At 38.2% G+C, this 20,019-nt stretch overlaps 1 protein-coding gene across 6 annotated transcripts in view; it reads left to right on the forward strand.

Annotated features, from left to right (window-relative positions):
• Window positions 1-20,019, forward strand: part of FERMT2 (FERM domain containing kindlin 2) — a 124,143-nt gene that overhangs the window by 51,324 nt on the left and 52,800 nt on the right. For all 6 annotated transcript variants that reach the window (XM_070749324.1, XM_070749321.1, XM_070749325.1 and 3 more), the window contains exon 4: window positions 10,435-10,569. In XM_070749324.1, coding sequence (XP_070605425.1) covers window positions 10,435-10,569 — 135 coding nt within the window. The remainder of the gene's footprint in view (window positions 1-10,434; window positions 10,570-20,019) is intronic.

Below are 20,019 nucleotides of genomic sequence, written 5' to 3' on the forward strand. Positions count from 1 at the left end.
TCCCACCAATATTTAACAGAGGCAGCCTTTTTCCTACTGCTTCTTAATACAGAATGTAGTGTGCCTATGGGATCGAATTATGAACTGTAATTAGTTCCTACTGTTCATTTCTAAGATAAATAAGTTGGCATAAATTGTACCAAAGACAATCAGGCATAACAAAAGTGTATTGTAAGAGATCTGTGCACCACTATAGGAAAACAGCACATTAGCATAAACATAAATTAACGCCCTTTTCTTTTTCTAATTGGGATTTCCTAAGTTATGGAGAACTGTCTTTTATGCAATGTTCTAAATCTGGCAAAATATGCAAAATATGCTTTTGATTGGGAGCTGCCCAGAGTTGATTATAAGAAGATGGCTAGCTATATAAATGTTTTAAATGTTATTTTATTTGCCCTTGGTTGGGATGACTTCAGAAGAAAAGGATTTAGGGGTAGTGATTTCTGACAATCTCAAAATGGGTGAACAGTGCAGTCAGGCGGTAGGGAAAGCAAGTAGGATGCTTGGCTGCATAGCTAGAGGTATAACAAGCAGGAAGAGGGAGATTATGATCCCGCTATATAGAGTGCTGGTTAGACTACATTTGGAATACTGTGTTTAGTTCTGGAGACCTCACCTACAAAAAGATATTGACAAAATTGAACGGGTCCAAAGAGGGGCCACAAGAATGGTGGAAGGTCTTAAGCATAAAACGTATCAGGAAAGACTTAATGAACTCAATCTGTATAGTCTGGAGGACAGAAGGAAAAGGGGGGACATGATCGAAACATTTCAATATGTTAAAGGGTTAAATAAGGTCCAGGAGGGAAGTGTTTTTAATAGGAAAGTGAACACAAGAACAAAGGGGACACAATCTGAAGTTAGTTGGGGGAAAGATCAAAAGCAACATAAGAAAATATTATTTTACTGAAAGAGTAGTAGATCCTTGGAACAAACTTCCAGCAGACGTGGTAGATAAATCCACAGTAACTGAATTTAAACATGCATAGGATAAACATATATCCATCCTAAGATAAAATACAGAAAATAGTATAAGGGCAGACTAGATGGACCATGAGGTCTTTTTCTGCCGTCAGACTTCTATGTTTCTATGTTTCTATGTGTGTGTCCTACTGGAGGTAGTTAACAGACTGAGATAAGACACCATCTTTGTTAATTTTAAGTGAATTTTAGAGTCTTATTGCTTTATCTTGTTGCTTTTATTGATTGTAAGTCAGCCAGAAGTGTCTTTAAGTAAGAGTGGTGGCATACAAGTTAATACATAAAATAAAAACTGCTAATTCAATGTAAGAAAGACAGACAGTCATGATTTTTTTTATTTCATATGTAGCATTCAAATAAGGAATTGTCAGACTGAGAGTGGATCCTGGTTAACTAATTCTTCTGCTAAAAAGTGGGAAGGTGGAAAATATTTAAGCTTCTTGCAAAAATTAATCCAGAAAGATTGTTTGATTCTTTGGGTCAGGGTCATGTGTTATATTTGCCCCACATCCCCAAAGTATCCATCTTATGTTGAAGTTGAAACTAGGTGAGGTTGAAATAGATACTAGGTGAGGCTAGGAGGGGGAAAATGAGTATGACAAAATAGATAAGACTTCAAACTCTCAGAGACATTAATATTGAGTTCTGTCTCATTGTGTTAGATCTCAGAAGCTTGTGAGCAGTTGATGTATTCTGACTGATGCTTCATATTCATCATTGCAGTTCTATTAAAATTACAATGAAATAGCAGCTTATTAATAGATACCTGGTATACAATACAAAAAAACCCTGAGAACCCAAGAACCTAGAACAGAGAAAATTGTTGTTTTCTATGTTGTGCTCCTGACAGAAGGGTGGTTGCAGCATAACCCTTCCCAAGTTACTTTGCTAACGATGATGAATAATAATAATAATAATAATAATAATAATAATAATAATAATAATAATAATAATAATGAGATGCTTTGTCATCCCATTTGTTGGGGTTTTTCCCATATGGCTTTAAATGATAAAGGGCTAGTGAAACTTGCATAGTTTACAAAACAAAATTTAGATTTTGCATTCTAGATTATTTTGCATTTAGTTTTAGTATTGCCATCAAGCATATCTTCTATTCTTTTTATTCGTCTATTCTATTCTTCTGGATTAAAATAAAATTGTCTACCTCCAATAGCTTCCATTCAAATTTAAAAATATTGAATATTAAAGCTAACTATGAAAGCAATGAGTGTTAGCCAGCATTTGACATCTAAATCACATAGCTGAAATAACCAGTAATTAAGTAAACCAGCCATTTCCATAGTATGGTTCTTGAAGGTATGTTTTTAATTGGATATACCTGAAGAATCTTCGAACAAATATAGAAGCAATTTTTGAAAGTTCAATCTCTAACTTTGTTTAGACAAATGAAAGGATAATTCTCACTCCTTAGCTCCAAGTCCTTCCAAAACTTCTTTTCTTTGGCTTTGCCACTTCTTTAAAACTTGAGTCTGTACCTGTAATATTTAGTTATTTTCTTGCCTTAGAAATTAACATTGGCTATTAAATGTTAATGAAACCTAAATATAAAAGATGATAATGCTTATAGATTGAGATGTGGTAACTGCATTCATGACATATACTTGATAGCATTACAGGAATGATTTGCCATAGTTATATTCCAGAGAATTTTGGGGACTTCCCAGTCGAACTACTAATAGACATTAACTTCCCAGATGTTTCACATCCAAGTATTTACTGGAGAGAGACTGCTTAGTTTATGAGTTCAGCCAAGGTCAGTTTATGTCTGCCCTCCCAGGTAAGCAAGACAGGAAACATGACTAGATGTGCTAATTCTACTTTATGTTAAGACTACATTAACAGAATTGTGAAAGTCTAGATCTTTCGCAGACACTTTTAACAGACTGATCCATTAGGGAAGGTCCTTTCTAAGTTTCTTCCTCTGACCATTAAGGATGTGCTAAAAAATAAATTATTTCAATTCCTATCCTCAAAATGTCACTACAGAGCACTGCACACCAAGACAACTAGACACAAGAACAGTTTTTCCCCAAATGCCATCACTCTGCTAAACAAATAATTCCCTCACCACCGTCAAATTATTCACCAAGGTTGCATTACTATTACTATTAGTTTTTCTTATCATTCCTATTATCGATCTCTTCCCCCTTATGATTGTATGACTGTAACTTGTTGCTTGTATCACTATGATTTATTTTAATATTGATTGTTTCCTGATTGCTTATTTGATCCCTATGACAATCATTAAGTGTTGTACCTCATGATTCTTGACAAAGGTATCTTTTCTTTTATGTACACTGAGAGCATATGCACCAAAGACAAATTCCTCGTGTGTCCAATCACACTTGGCCAATAAATAATTCTATTCTATTCTATTATTCTATTCTATTCTATTCTATTATTCTATTTTAAAAAACAAAAGTGTGCACCCATGATGTAAAGAGAGGTATAGGATTTACAAAAAGTTCAATTACTTTCTGGTTCCCTGGGAACCTGAAATTTGAATAGCAATTTTATTCCCACTTCTCTGCTTTTCTTACTTTTTATAGAATTTTCTCTGGGCGGGTTCATCGCCTATAATGGAGAGAAAAAATGTTGTGGTGCTATTCCTGTCTGTCCTTAATGATTACTAATATTGATATTATGATGGGAATCATAAGTCAGCACATTTAGAGGATGCTATTCTCCTACATTTTACAACATACCCACATTATTGCTTGATATTGAAATATTGTGCAGAGAACTGTCACCTACCTAGAATACCTAGCAGCAAATATTCTGATCATAATTCTTCCACTTGAAAAAGATAAAGTAACTCTAGACATGGAGTTGCTGAAATTGAAGAATATATAGAGACGTGATTAGACATGAACATTTTCTCTAACATATAATATACACCTATTATAAGGAAGGAATCCAATTTGCAGAAAGTATTTTCCTTCTAATTATTAATTTAGTTGGCAGAGAAAATAACCAAGCAGAGGTTTTTATTCCAAAATTGAGACATTTGTGTAAATAAGAACCAACAACATTTATGTTTTAATATGGGGAATATTCTAGTAATTAAATTTGATTTATTAATCTGTGTTAAATTTGGGAATAGACATGATGGGATAAACAGGCTCTTCCCCAGGGTCCCACCAGACGACATTGTTTAGTCGACGGGACCCGGAGAAGGCCAACTCTGTGGGACTTAACCGGTCGCTGGGATTCATGCATTAAATTCCTGGGATTCGATACATTTTCTCTTTTAAATTATTTCCGAAAAGTGAATATTTGAATGCTTCACATATATTTACACAAGGTAGCTGGGTTTTAAATGCTAATGAAACAGTGATAATGTATTTTGATTGAAGAAGATTATAATAGGAAGTTCTTTAATGTTGTGGTTGGCTCTGGCCCAGCTCCTGCCCCAGGGAATGGGAAGGTGGATGCAGGGGAAAATTCAACATGTCACAGGCCTGTGTTATTGCCGACAGAATCAGTTCAGAGTTTAGTTTCCTCTGACAAAGAAGAAGGTGGGAGTGACTCGGCAGAGGAGGGCTTGGCACACAGCCCAGGCAGTCAATCTCCCTTATCTTCCCTTGATTCAGATTATGACATTTTGGACCCGCGCAAGCGCAGAATTATGCACAGAAGAGACCAAGTAAGAACATATTACAGGAAATAAGTGAGGCCACTTGTGTTTGGGTGGGGCTCCAGTAATTAGGGCTGCTGCTATAAATAGCAGCATGTGGGTTTGGCCATTGTGGAAGAATATCTGATTGGAGTTTGTCAGGAATCCTGTGTTTTCTGGACTTTGTTGCTTTTTCACACCTTGGAAAACAAAGCAGAGCAACATGTGTGTGTGTGTGTGTGTGTCTCACTTCATTGGAAGAAGAAGTTTCTTCACAGCTGCTAGCTAAGTACTTAATGACTGCTTAAGGGAAGTTGTACAGACTACCCAGTTGTTTTGGGAAGAGTGCTCTTTGCAATACAAAAAGAGTGCTTAGTTTATTTTGAATTTTGTGATAAAGAACATTGTTTTGAATTTTCAAACATGTGTGTGTCTGAAATTTGTACCCTTGAATTTTCGGGAGCCTCCTATCAGAGAGCCCGGCAGAACATTTAGGTTCAAAGAAGACACTGAGTTGTATAGGTCATCTGTGAACATGGAGGTGGTTCTACAGCCCCAGTCTGGGAGTGCAAAGTCTAGTGCAATATGTGTACTAGAAATCCATTGTTACAATAGCTCTGGCTGTTTCTCCTTGATGACTTTCACAGTTTTTCATAATTTATTGCCAACACCTACCCTTGGTGTAGGCTTCATAGCACAGGGCTCACCAGTTAGTTCTGTCAGCAGCCATAGCTTCTATGGCTTCTAGTTCCCTTGACGGAGTTTCACATTAATGTAGAGTTTCCTTCATAACGTCTTTGTACCATTTGTATGGACGATCTCAAGATCTCTTTTTGGTCTCCAGTTCATCATAGAACTAGTAAGGCATACAGTGGTTGGCCTTTGTAATGACCTGTGCTATTAGAAGACTATTAAAGGATTTTAAAAAAGAGAATCTCCCAGGGATTGGGATAAATCATTATGTACAACCCCGTAAGAACTATTGTTATGTTATCAAATATAATCTACTAAAAAAATATAATCTACTGAGAACTCTTAATCCTTCAGGACAGACAAAGGAATCAGGTCACATTTTGTTAAGGAATAGGGCAGCTTCACTGGTGCCTTTTGGATGCATGAACTTTATGCATTTCATAGCTTTATGCATTTCAGTGGCTTGTTGACTCTGCATTATAGAAACATAGAAGACTGACGGCAGAAAAAGACCTCATGATCCATCTAGTCTGCCCTTATACTATTTTCTGTATTTTATCTTAGGATGGATCTATGTTTATCCCAGGCATGTTTCAATTCAGTTACTGTGGATTTACCAACCACGTCTGCTGGAAGTTTGTTCCAAGGATCTACTACTCTTTCAGTGAAATAATATTTTCTCACGTTGCTTCTGATCTTTCCCCCAACTAACTTCAGATTGTGTCCCCTTGTTCTTGTGTTCACTTTCCTATTAAAAACACTTCCCTCCTGAACCTTATTTAACCCTTTAATATATTTAAATGTTTCGATCAAGTCCCCCCTTTTCCTTCTGTCCTCCAGACTATACAGATTGAGTTCTTTAAGTCTTGATACGTTTTATACTTAAGACCTTCCACCATTCTTGTAGCCCGTCTTTATGTAAAATTAGCTTCATTACTAGTGCTTCCAATCAGCTCTCTGGTTTTCTTTCAACTAGTATTTATTTCTTCTGTTTGTGGTCTAAAATATTCTCTATATTCTCCAGCATAATTCAGATACATTATTTTTCCTTTATTCAGTTCATAGCCATAAGTTACAACTGGGAAAACCCTTCATAGGTTATGAAGTGTGGCGTCGTTGTTTTCTTTAATAGATTTCATTAGAGTTGCATATAGTCACTTAGCACTTCTTCTGCAAATGAGGTAGGCTCATTTGCAAGTATTCAAGTATGGTATGCTTGTATGTGTGTATGTTAGTATTGGGGATTCTCTTAAACTTGTAATATTTTTAATTAATTGGATTGTATTGGATTGTTTTTCACTTGTTGTGAGCCGCCCCGAGTCTTCGGAGAGGGGCGGCATACAAATCCAAATAATAAATAAATAAATAAATAATTCAATCCCTGTCACACTTCAGCAATATTTCAGGGGTTTGCCATAAGCCAAAAAATTGCCTTGATTTGCTTATGAATCTTATTTTAGAGTCTTATTTTATTTATTTTTACCACTTAGAGGAGACTGTAAAACGCTATGAAGCTGTATATAAGTCTAAGCGTTATTGTTATTGCTATTGCTATTATTTATGCATAAAAAGCACAATAAAGAATGCCCCTCTTGAAGGTGCCATTGGATGTTGTATGTCTATATGTCTCTATATTAAAGAAGTTTTAAAATCTGATATTAGCACCAATGTGCTTGGCATAAGTAATCCAGTCTGTTTCCTGGAAATTGGAACAAAGTTACAAATTACTGGGACCTGGAGTTCTGTTCTGTTGATTATAGTGCCGGCTGTGTGGGAAATTGTTTAATCCATCTCTAGATTTGAGATTATGATTTTACTATTCCAGGGCGGGGGAGAAAGGTTTGGGGACTAATTCAAAGTGTTGGTCATGACCTTTAAAGCCCTACATGGCATTGGACCAGAATACCTCCGGAACCGCCTGCTACCGCACGAATCCCAGCGGCAGATAAGGTCCCACAGAGTTGGCCTTCTCCGGGTCCCGTCGACTAAACAATGTCATCTGGCGGGCCCCAGGGGAAGAGCCTTCTCTGTGGCGGCCCCGACCCTCTGCAATCAACTCCCCCCGGAGATTAGAACTGCTCCCACCTTCCTTGTCTTCCATAAACTACTTAAGACTCACCTATACCGCCAGGCATGGGGGATTTGAGACACCTTTCCCCCAGGCTTATTATAATTTATGTTTGGTATGTATGTGCTGTTTGGTTTTTAATTATGATAGGTTTTTTAGGGTTTTTTTAATATTAGATTTGTGCCTGTATAATACTGTTTTTATCGTGTTGTGAGCTGCCCCGAGTCTTCGGAGAGGGGCGGCATACAAATCTAATAAATTATTATTATTATTAATTATTAATCCTTTGCAAACGAGCACAATGAAATGTGCCTCTATCTTTAGCATCATATATAAGAGTAAGATTGAATAATCTGGATATCTAATTGATAATAAATAATAAATATGATAAATTATACTAACTGAGTGGGGAAAATATTTAAAGAAACATCTCATCTTCTTTATGAAGTTACAGGGAATATTTAATATTATTGTCCTCCTCCAAAATTAGATAACCCTTTCCATATCTATTTTAATCAGTAAATGCAGAAATCACCAGTTAGGTTTTAGCCATTTTCAACAAAAAATTCAGAAATAATTTCCACTCATTTATAAAGGTTGTTCCTTCTCTGATCAAACAGGTCAATTTAGCCATTTCTGCAAGCTGTGGCATCTTCACAATCCAAAGGTGCCATTGGCTATTAAGATGTTGTCATTTAAACACATTTTATGTTACATCCGCAGAGCAAGGACGGGCAGGTTTTTTGTGCCTAGAGTCATGTTTCTTTTCAAATTCAGCTATGAAATATGTGATGATAAGAGCTTTCTGCACCAGATGATCAGTGTGTCAAAGAGACATGCAGTAGTGAGAATAATGTAGTATTTCAATTATGTTGAGATATGCTAGGAATCTTAACTCTGCTGAGATGGTTTTCATAGCAATTCAGATTGGATCACCTCCCTCTCAGCCCAGTGCTTAATGGAACATTGTTTTAAACTATGATAAAAATAATCCATTAATGGAAAGCTATCTTTCTGTCAAATATTAATAAAGTTGAAAAACAGTCTTCATAATATTTACAGTTGTCCTGATTCTATTTATTATAATGTATCTTGACCTCTCTTCAAAGGTTTAAAAAGTCTATCAGTAATAGTTTGGTATTTATTATTATTATTATTATTATTATTATTATTATTATTATTATTATTATTTATTAGATTTGTATGCCGCCCCTCTCCGTAGACTCGGGGCGGCTCACAGCAAAAATAATTCAAAAGAAAAGGATTTAGGGGTAATGATTTCTGACAGTCTCAAAATGGGTGAACAGTGCAGTCAGGCGGTAGGGAAAGCAAGTAGGATGCTTGGCTGCATAGCTAGAGGTATAACAAGCAGGAAGAGGGAGATTATGATCCCGCTATATAGAATGCTGGTGAGACCACATTTGGAATACTGTGTTCAGTTCTGGAGACCTCACCTACAAAAGGATATTGACAAAATTGAACGGGTCCAAAGACGGGCTACAAGAATGGTGGAAGGTCTTAAGCATAAAACGTATCAGGAAAGACTTAATGAACTCAATCTGTATAGTCTGGAGGACAGAAGGAAAAGGGGGGACATGATCGAAACATTTAAATATATTAAAGGGTTAAATAAGGTTCAGGAGGGAAGTGTTTTTAATAGGAAAGTGAACACAAGAACAAGGGGACACAATCTGAAGTTAGTTGGGGGAAAGATCAAAAGCAACATGAGAAAATATTATTTTACTGAAAGAGTAGTAGATCCTTGGAACAAACTTCCAGCAGACGTGGTAGATAAATCCACAGTAACTGAATTTAAACATGCCTGGGATAAACATATATCCATCCTAAGATAAAATACAGAAAATAGTATAAGGGCAGACTAGATGGACCATGAGGTCTTTTTCTGCCGTCAGACTTCTATGTTTCTATGTTTCTATGATAAAAACAATATACAATGACAAATCTAATAGTTAGAATCTAAAATAACAACAATACATTTAAAAAGTCTAAAAAACAAGAAACCCCAATATATAAAAAACATACATACAGTCATATCATACACAAAAAAAACTACATAGGCAGGGGGAGATGTTTCAGTTCCCCCACGCTTGACGACAGAGGTGGGTTTTAAGGAGTTTACAAAAGGCAAGGAGGGTGGGGGCAGTTCTAATCTCTGGAGGGAGCTGACTCCAGAGGGTCGGAGCCGCCACAGAGAAGGCTCTTCCTCTGGGTCCCGCCAAATGACATTGTTTAGTTGACGGGACCCGGAGGAGACCAACTCTGTGGGACCTAACCGGTTGCTGGTATTTGTGCGGCAGAAGGCGGTCTCGTAGATAACCTGGTCCAGTGCCACGAAGGGCTTTATAGGTGACGACCAACACTTTGAATTGTGACCGGAAACTGAATAGTTTCAGATTATTTTTTGATGGAAATGCTTATTCACTAAGTTTGAAACAGCAAAGTAATGTTAAATACGGAAGAAAAATACTGTTGGCTATGTAACCACTGATTTAGAGTAGGTTTTATCACAAATGGGGAAACTTATATATCCTGGTATCTTTCTCTAAGTCCGGAGCCTAATTGTGTAGAGAGCATGGTACTGTATGGCTATCACTATTGTGGATTGTTCCTGATGAAGTAGTGATTATTTGAGAAGATTGTCCCAATTGTTTCTTGACCCATGTCCACAATAGTTCATCTGTCTCATAGTAGAGTTTCCCTGATCTATTCTGTCCATTACATGCTATAAAATAAGTTTTGGAGGATATAATCTGCAGAAACAGATTTAAGACAGATTTATATAGGGAAATAGGAATTCACTCAGCTAAGAAGATGTTTGGAGGTTATCGGATCATTCAAATTATATTTTATTCTTTTCTACAAACGGTGTGATGTGTACTATTGTAATTATCATTTTGAGCTTTATGAGCAAAGCATTATGATACCATTGTGTTGCAGTATTCATACCATGTTTATATTCTTTAAAATACCAAAAAGCCTAAAAACATTTCTTTTTTATAATATACTGTAATTTCTTATTTTATCTCCATAGACATCAGGCATCCAGAAGAACTCTCTCTTTTAAGAAAGTCCCGTGATTCAGCCAAAAAGAAAAAGAAAAAACTGGATGACCAATATGAGGATGAAACACTTGAGTTGGAAGGACCATTAATCACACCTGGATCAGGTAGAAATACACACACACCCTCCATAGCATGAATATGCAGAACATTGTGAAAAAAGGCTTGGGGATGATGGTAACTCCTTTCATATTTACTAGGAGTAATTTTGTTTAGTCACACAATTCCTTGATGTCTATGAGAGAAATGGCATTTTAATCTAAGTATGCACTGTAGAGCTAAATAATATTTAGTAATTACACTGTTTAATATCCACTTATTTATTTATTTTATTTATTCATTTGTCCAATACACCTACCTACATAGGAAGAAAGATAGACATGTGATAATATAAAAGAGGGTGAAAGTGAACTTAGAGGAGAGGATATATGAAAGGAAGAGAATATATAAGATAGGTGAAAGAAAGGAAAGACAATCGGACAGGGGACGAAAGGCACACCAGTGCATTTATGTACGCCCCTTACTCGGTTCTACACAGGTAGCAGCACCCTTTAAACAGTATTTTTCACTATTGAGACTAACTTGCGTAGTAATCTAGGATGCATTAGCACAATTGTCTTGAGCTTTATGCTAAGTTTTTCTTAGGCAATTTTCTTCATATATTCTATCTTGTTCTTTGCCAATTTTTTATTATTCTGTACTAAATGGGTAGTACCTGAGTTTTAGGTCTGGTGAAGTGCTAGCTTATAGGACTGTTACTTCTCTACTGCTAGCTTACACTCTATTCTCTTTTACTCCCAGGTAGATCACAGAAAGTTTAAAAATGTTCAATTTTCTCCTTGTTTGTTATTTAATAACAGTGTGTATACAAGTTTTTTCCCATTTTAAAAATACAGTTGTTCTTTGCTTCTTTAATTATGGAATGCTGTTGCTATATAATTTGCTCCATGACCTATTTGTAAAAAAAAGAGATTAAATAGAAATGTTGAATTTAAGCAAAGTTGGGCAGTTGTAGGATTTCCAAATATTTTAAGAACAGTTGGAACCCAACCTTATTATTTATTTATTTTATTTATTAGATTTGTAGATTTTATACTAAGATGCTGCTGCACTGAACATGTTTCCGAAACAAATGGAGAGGAATTGTGAGCCGCCCCGAGTCTGCGGAGAGGGGCGGCATACAAATCTAAATAAATAAATAAATAAATAAATAAATTTAAACTTGCATAAATGAACTGCTGGTCAATAAAGAAAACTGTAGGTGGTTTTCAAATATGGAGTAAAATGGATTGAAATGTGAAGGGAACAGATTCTATACTTGCTGGAACCTCCATAGAAAATGCTTTTTAAGATGCAGTTTTGAAATTCTTTAAGCAGGGAGGGAGGGCATGATTGAGCACTGAGTTACCAACTTCAGACTATTGGAGTAGGTCATAAACATACCCAAAATATGTGCTATTCGGAGCCTTGAGTGCCATCAACACTACGTCAGTTGTAATATACTGCTCTGTGGACAAGACAGTGTTGTCTGTTGTGCATTGGCATAGCAATTGTACAGTAATACCTCATCTTACGAACTTAATTGGTTCCAGGACAAGGTTCATAAGGTGAAAAGTTCGTAAGATGAAACAATGTTTCCCATAGGAATCAATGGAAAAGCCAATAATGCGTGCAAGCCGATTAGGAAAATCCAAAACATTAAGGCTTAAAAAAAAAAAAAGCTGCCGGAGGAACCCATGGAGATCCAGAGGGGAGAATGGGGCAGGACAGGGTGGGAAAAAACAGGAGGAACTCAAGTCTGGAGGTGGGGCATCCCAGCGGCCGGCGGCAGGTTCGTAAGGTGAAAAAAGTTCGTAAGAAGAGGCAAAAAAATTCCGAACCCTGGGTTCGTATCTTGAAAAGTTCGTATGACGAGGGGTTCGTATCATGAGGTACCACTGTATCTTTTTAATCATCGACATAGCAGTCATTGAAGCGATACCCATCCACTTTGAGCAGTTCCACCAGATTTAAAGTTCTTTAAAAACCTCTAGGCCTGCAAAAAAATATTCTATCTACTGTATGATACTTGTTTGAAGAAACAGCTCTTTCTATTGTTCTCATCAGCAGGATCTGCTGATATTCTTCTGAAGTCTAGCAACGCCAGTCCCAGGAACCCCTGTGGAGAAATGCAATAGATCATTTTACTAAAGCAAACCTGAGTGGAAATTTAATGCCCAAACATCTTTCCTGTCTCCTACTTAAAATGCTAGCCTTCTCTTTTTAAATGGCAACCGGAGATGTTATGTGCCAGAAAATGACTTCATGTCGAATGTAACTTGTCTTGCCACTTTACAGGATGATCAGATGCTTGAGATTAGAATTCTAAACCTGCTTTCCAGAACATCAGGCCCAGTGAAATCATCGGAAGAGATTTGTATAATTACCATCAGATTTCTCCTTGTGGATATGTAATTGAAGTTCCCAATTTATGCAAGAAAGGGTTTCAAGGAAAATGGAAGAATAATTTGAGAGGCAGCTATATAATATTAACATGAATTGAAGGGAATAGAATAGAATAGAGTAGAATTTTATTGGCCAAGTGTGATTGGACACACAAGGAATTTGTCTTGGTGCATATGCTCTCAAAAGAAAAAGATACATTTGTCAACAATCATGTGATATAACACATTGATTGTCATAGGGGTCAAATAAGCAATGAAGAAACAATCAATGTTAATAAAAATCTTAGGATACAAGCAACAAGTTACAGTCATACAGTCCTAAGTGGGAGGAAAGGGTGATAGGAATGATGAGAAAAACTAGTAGAAATAGAAGTGCAGACTTATTTATTTAGTAGAGTGATGGCGTTCGGGGAAAAAACTGTTCTTGTGTCTAGCTGTCTTGGTGTGCAGTGCTCTGTAGTGACGTTTTGAGGGTAGGAGCTGAAACAGTTTGTGTCCAGGATGCGAGAGATCCGTAAATATTTTCCCCGCCCTCTTTTTGACTCGTGCAGTATACAAGTCCTCAATGGAAGGCAGGTTGGCAGCAATTGTTTTTTCTGCAATCTTGTTTTGGTTGGGTTCCTTTACTTTTCTCTTCCCCTTGTATTCATTTTTACATTATTTTAAAAATTGAGACCAGAATCAGTGTTTAAAGATTAATCGATGGTGGTGCTTTGCCCAGTTAATCTACCTCAAGTCCTTTGTATTTATCTAAGCTACCCCAAGCACCACCCCCACCCCCAAAAAAACCCCCACCCTTGGGCCATTTTGGTTTTCCCAGCACAGCTGTTTTGCTGTAAATTGAGAAGAGTCAGTAATTCCAAGTCTTGTTTAAGTGGTTTTTCTCTCTCCTCTCCCAGATATGTAAAAATTGTAGACAAATTTCCCTTTTCCTCCAGCGCGAATGTCCAAACTGGGAAATACCACAATTACTTGTATGAATGAATCTCTTTGCAGTTATTCCTTAACCTCTTTCGGTTCTGTTTTAAATATAGAACCAGAAATGGCATTATAGCCAGGTAACTGAAAAACCACTTTTATGTGCAATGTAAGGAGGGGCATCAGATTCAAAAGTTCCAAATTATATTCCTCAATAGTTTTATGCTGAACAGATGTAGCCCTGTGATTACATTGGTTGGTCACTTAAGTGTGAAAAAATAGTCTGCCAGCATTATCATAGCCAAGAAAGGTTAGAATCCTGCATAGCTAGAGGTATAACAAGCAGGAAGAGGGAGATTATGATCCCGCTATATAGAATGCTGGTGAGACCACATTTGGAATACTGTGTTCAGTTCTGGAGACCTCACCTACAAAAAGATATTGACAAAATTGAACGGGTCCAAAGACGGGCTACAAGAATGGTGGAAGGTCTTAAGCATAAAACGTATCAGGAAAGACTTAATGAACACAATCTGTATAGTCTGGAGGACAGAAGGAAAAAGGGGGACATGATCGAAACATTTAAATATATTAAAGGGTTAAACAAGGTCCAGGAGGGAAGTGTTTTTTAAAAGGAAAGTGAACACAAGAACAAGGGGACACAATCTGAAGTTAGTTGGGGGAAAGATCAAAAGCAACATGAGAAAATATTATTTTACTGAAAGAGTAGTAGATCCTTGGAACAAACTTCCAGCAGACGTTGTAGATAAATCCACAGTAACTGAATTTAAACATGCCTGGGATAAACATATATCCATCCTAAGATAAAATACAGAAAATAGTATAAGGGCAGACTAGATGGACCAGGAGGTCTTTTTCTGCCGTCAGACTTCTATGTTTCTATGTTTCTAAAATTGTGTCCCAAGAAGTAGTCTCACCAAAGAATATTTTTTTTAAATGCTGGATGCTCAATAATACCAAAATCATTTAAGAATTTCAAGATTAGTAGACCATGCTCTTCCCATCCAATTTGACATTTATTTATTTATTTATTTATTTATTTATTTATTTATTTATTTATTTATTTATTTATTTATATGCCGCCCCTCTCCGAAGACTCGGGGTGGCTAACAACAATAAAAAGACAATGTAAACAAATCTAATATTAAAAATAATCTAAAACCCCCCAATTTAAAGAACCACTCATACATACAAGCATACCATGTATAAATTCTATAATCCTAGGGGGGAAGGGAAAATTTCAATTCCCCCATGCCTGACGACAGAGGTGGGTTTTAAGGAGCTTGCGAAAGGCAAGGAGGGTGGGGGCAACTCTGATATCTGGGGGGAGTTGGTTCCAGAGAGTAGGGGGCGCCACAGAGAAGGCTCTTCCCCTGGGTCCCGCCAGGCGACATTGTTTAGTCGACGGGACCCGGAGAAGGCCAACTCTGTGGGACCTAACTGGTCACTGGGATTCATGCGGCAGAAGGCGGTCCCGGAGATATTCTGGTCCGATGCCATGAAGGGCTTTATAGGTCATAACCAACACTTTGAATTGTGACCGGAAACCGATCGGCAACCAATGCAAACTGCGGAGTGTTGGAGTAACATGGGCATGTTTAGGAAAGCCCGTGATTGCTCTCGCAGCTGCATTCTGCACGATCTGAAGTTTCCGAACACTCTTCAAAGGTAGCCCCATGTAGAGAGCGTTGCAGTAGTCAAGCCTCGAGGTGATGAGGGCATGAGTGACTGTGAGCAGTGACTCCTGGTCCAGGTAGGGCCGCAACTGGTGCATCAGGCGAACCTGGGCAAACGTCCCCCTTGCCACAGCTGAAAGATCTGCTAAGGCAATCAAATAATCTTAATATAATCCAGGCCTGGTACATAATCAAAATTAATTAATGTCATCCAGATGCATCTGAGGCTTTAATCTTCTTTCCCAGAAATAAAATGTTTTCGATTATCTTACATTGTCACAGATCTGCTGGATCAGAAAAGAGTTTTTTCAATAGGAATCTCATCTTCATTATGCTGTTGGGGGGGGGGGGTGTAACACTTCCCACTTATGAAGAAGCATTTGATCTGCTCTCCTAAGCATGAAGTAGTTTACTCAAGAAAAAAGACACAAATTCCTGGAAGCTTGGCATTCAGATAAAACAGCCCTCGTTACATTCACAGAGATAAACCACATTTAAACAACATTCAAAACAAGAGACAATAAAACACAAGTAAAAAGACCCATCTCTTCCAGCAGCCCATAATCAGATAAACAGGGATCAGGACCAGACAAACAATAATGCAGAAAGCAATAATCAAAGAACCACCAAGGAGGAAACTATCTCCATCCCAAAACAGGCAGGGCAAGCTACTGCAGAACCCACACTCATGCACTGATGATGTTATCCAGTTGGATAATGAGATATGAGTTGGGCTGAAAGAGACAAGGGTATAAGGGAAAAGGAAGACTGCTTTTCTCCCTATACGCTATCTTTGCAGCCTGAAGGGAGGAAAATAAGAGGAGGAAGATGTGTGTCAGCTATGCAAAGGCTGAAAGTGTGTCCCTATGTTCACAGTCTTGAATTATTTGTAAAAACAATGACATACTTGAATTATTTGTAAAAACAATGGGTGAGCAGTGTGGTTGGGCGGTAGGAAAAGCAAGTAGGATGCTTGGCTGCATAGCTAGAGGTATAACAAGCAGGAAGAGGGAGATTGTGATCCCCTTATATAGAGCGCTGGTGAGACCATATTTGGAGTACTGTGTTCAGTTCTGGAGACCTCACCTACAAAAAGATATTGACAAAATTGAACGGGTCCAAAGACGGGCTACAAGAATGGTAGAAGGTCTTAAGCATAAAATGTATCAGGAAAGACTTAATGAACTCAATCTGTATAGTCTGGAGGACAGAAGGAAAAGGGGGGACATGATCGAAACATTTAAATATGTTAAAGGGTTAAATAAGGTTTAGGAGGGAAGTGTTTTTAATAGGAAAGTGAACACAAGAACAAGGGGACACAATCTGAAGTTAGTTGGGGGAATGATCAAAGGCAACATGAGAAAATCTTATTTTACTGAAAGAGTAGTAGATCCTTGGAACAAACTTCCAGCAGATGTGGTTGGTAAATCCACAGTAACTGAATTTAAACATGCCTGGGATAAACATATATCCATTGTAAGATAAAATACAGGAAATAGTATAAGAGCAGACTAGATGGACCATGAGGTCTTTTTCTGCCGTCAATCTTCTATGTTTCTATGAAAGAGAATGAATAAAGCAAGAAAGCAAACTGACAGATATGCCCATGTCTCAACAACACTCCGCAGCCTGCACTGGCTGCCGATCACTTTCTGGTCACAATTCAAAGTGTTGGTTATGACCTACAAAGCCCTACATGGCATCGGACCAGAATACCTCCGAGACAGCCTTCTGCCGCACAAATCCCAGCGGCCGATTAGGTCCCACAGAGTTGGCCTTCTCCGGGTCCCATCGACTAAACAATGTCGTCTGGCAGGACCCAGGGGGAGAGCCTTCTCTGTGGCGGCCCTGACCCTCTGGAACCAACTCCCCCCAGAGATTAGGACTGCCCCCACCTTCGTTGCCTTTCGTAAGTTATTAAAAACTCATCTTTGTCACCAGGCATGGGGAAACTAACACACACCCCAATTGTCAAGGCTGGTGTATGGTTTGATTGGTTGTGTGATTATTTTATTTTATTATAAGGGTTTTAAATTGCATTTTAAAATTGGATTTGTACATTGTTTATGTTGTTGTGAGCTGCCCCGAATCCTTGGAGAGGGGCGGCATACAAATCTAATAAATAATAATTATTATAATAATAATAATAATAATAATAATTATTATTATTATTATTATTATTATTATTAACCTTTAAACTGCCTTCATGTAGAAGTCCAAAGTGAATCTTACTTGCTCACGGCAATCCTGGCTTGTAATTTCTAACATCTTGGAGAGTCTACACAGAACAAAAAGGCAATGCAAACCTTTCGTATGGAGGCAGTGAAGGCAGAAAAGTATATACCAGCGATGGCGAACCATGTTTTGCTCGGTTGCCAGAAGGATGTGCATGCACGCAATAGCATTTGCATCTGTGCCCACACCCATAATGCAATGCAGGCACAAAACCCTTGCACTCCCGTCCATGCCTACAACCCCCTGCACTGCCCCCCCGTGCATGCCCACAGGCCTCACTGAAGCCTCTGGACCAGTGATGGGCTGCCCCTGGTATGCCTGGGATCGCTGATCAGTTAGCGGAAACAGTGATGTGTGCACATCTGCATGTCCCCGCAGCGCCCCCATGTGCCTGTGCGCAATAATTTTCTTCCGTGCATGTGCAGAAGCAAAGACATTGACAAAAATCTGTGATTTTCAGCCTTTCTCTGCTTCCACACATGCGCAAAATTAAAAAAAAAGCCCAAATCTCACACATATGAATGTCCTTGCGTGAGATTTCAGCAATTTTCAGCAATTTCTTTGCTTCTGTGCATACGCAGAAGCAAATTCTTGCGTGGGGGTTTGCACGCCTGTGCGCATGCCTGTGCTGCCTCTGGGACTGATCCGGTAGGCCTGTTGGGCCATTTTTTGACCTCCCCAGGGTTCAGAAGGCTTTCCTGAAGTCTGGGGAGAGCAAAAACAGCTGAAAAGAAGGCCGAAAATCAACTGGCCAGTGCTCGCATGTGCGTTGGAGCTGACATAGGACAATGCCTCACGTGCCCTCACATATCGCTCCACGTGCCACCTGTTGCACCCGTGCCATAGTTTCACCATTGCTAGTTATGTATGTATGTATGGATGATTTGATTTGATTTGATTTGATTTGATTTTTATGCCTCCTTTCTCCTTAGACTCAAGGCGGCTTACAACATATTAGCAATAGCACTTTTTAACAGAGCCAGCCTATTGCCCCCACAATCCGGGTCCTCATTTTACCCACCTTGGAAGGATGGAAGGCTGAGTCAATCTTGAGCCGGTGATGAGATTTGAACCGCTGACCTACAGAACTAGCAGTCAGCTTCAGTGGCCTGCAGTACAGCACGCTACCTGCTGCGCCACCCCGGCTCTGGTCTATACTCTTTGCTGCTTCTTTTCATCAAAGAAGATTAATATTAAGATTTATTAGATTTGTATGCCGCCCCTCTCCGAAGAGAGGCGGCCACAATCTATGCTTTTTTTGATCCATTGCAAGAAATTCCATGCATGTACTTCAGGCCATCACCCAGTCTGCATTATTGCTTTCAGTTCCTTAGGAAACTAAGAGGCTGATCTCTCTCTATATGTGGGAGAGATTTCTTTAAAACTGGTAGTCAGTGGTTTGGCTTGTCTGAATATTCCACAAGGCTATTTTCCCACTATTTTCACTTTGCACAGAATTATTAAACATTAACTTGTGACTAATCTCTTTCCTGATTATACTGTAAGCACAATTTCGGTATTAATTTATTTAGCATTGGGAGAAAATAGCCTTCATCTAAGCTGAGAAAAGCCATGTGTGTACAATTTGTTTGATTTGAAAAATGATGACGGCACAGGGAATTAGATTTTGAATTATTCACTTCATCTCAAATTAGGTAAATAGTCACAGATTCTGACCGTGCCCTTGCTGCCCACACAAGAATTCTGGAGCATTTTGTCTATTCTGCTTTAAAATTAAACACATCAAATGTTTTGAATGCCAACTTATAAGTTCTACTCTATGTGCTCGCCTGGTTCCATTAGATTGCGTGCTAATGCTTCAGATTCTTTGACCTTCTTAAATGATAAAACAAGAGATTTTAAGTACACAGATAAACAGTGGACCAGGGTTGCCCAACCTCATATCTACAGTCCTTGCAAAGATATAGCTACGTCCCTCTCTTTCTTTCTCCCCTACCCTTTCCTCTCACTTATTTCAACATGCGGGTTTTTATAAATGGCTGTCGCTCAATAACTTATTCAACACTCTCAACAAAAGAGGAAATCTGCAGGCTGCCTTGAATTTCTGTTTTTTTCGTGCTCTCGGCATTCTTTCAAACAACCTGGCTAATAAATAAGCTAACCTGCTGTTTTGTAACAGTGCTTTTTTTTCTTTTTCTGTTAAAATGTGTGAAGCAAGTTATGCAATAATTATTTTGAAACATGCTTATAATACTTGGATGGTTTCATTATGAATTAACCTGGACTATGTTAAAGAATGACA

This window comes from Erythrolamprus reginae, chromosome 1 (genome assembly GCF_031021105.1).
Source record: "Erythrolamprus reginae isolate rEryReg1 chromosome 1, rEryReg1.hap1, whole genome shotgun sequence".
NCBI classification, from domain to species: domain Eukaryota; kingdom Metazoa; phylum Chordata; class Lepidosauria; order Squamata; family Dipsadidae; genus Erythrolamprus; species Erythrolamprus reginae.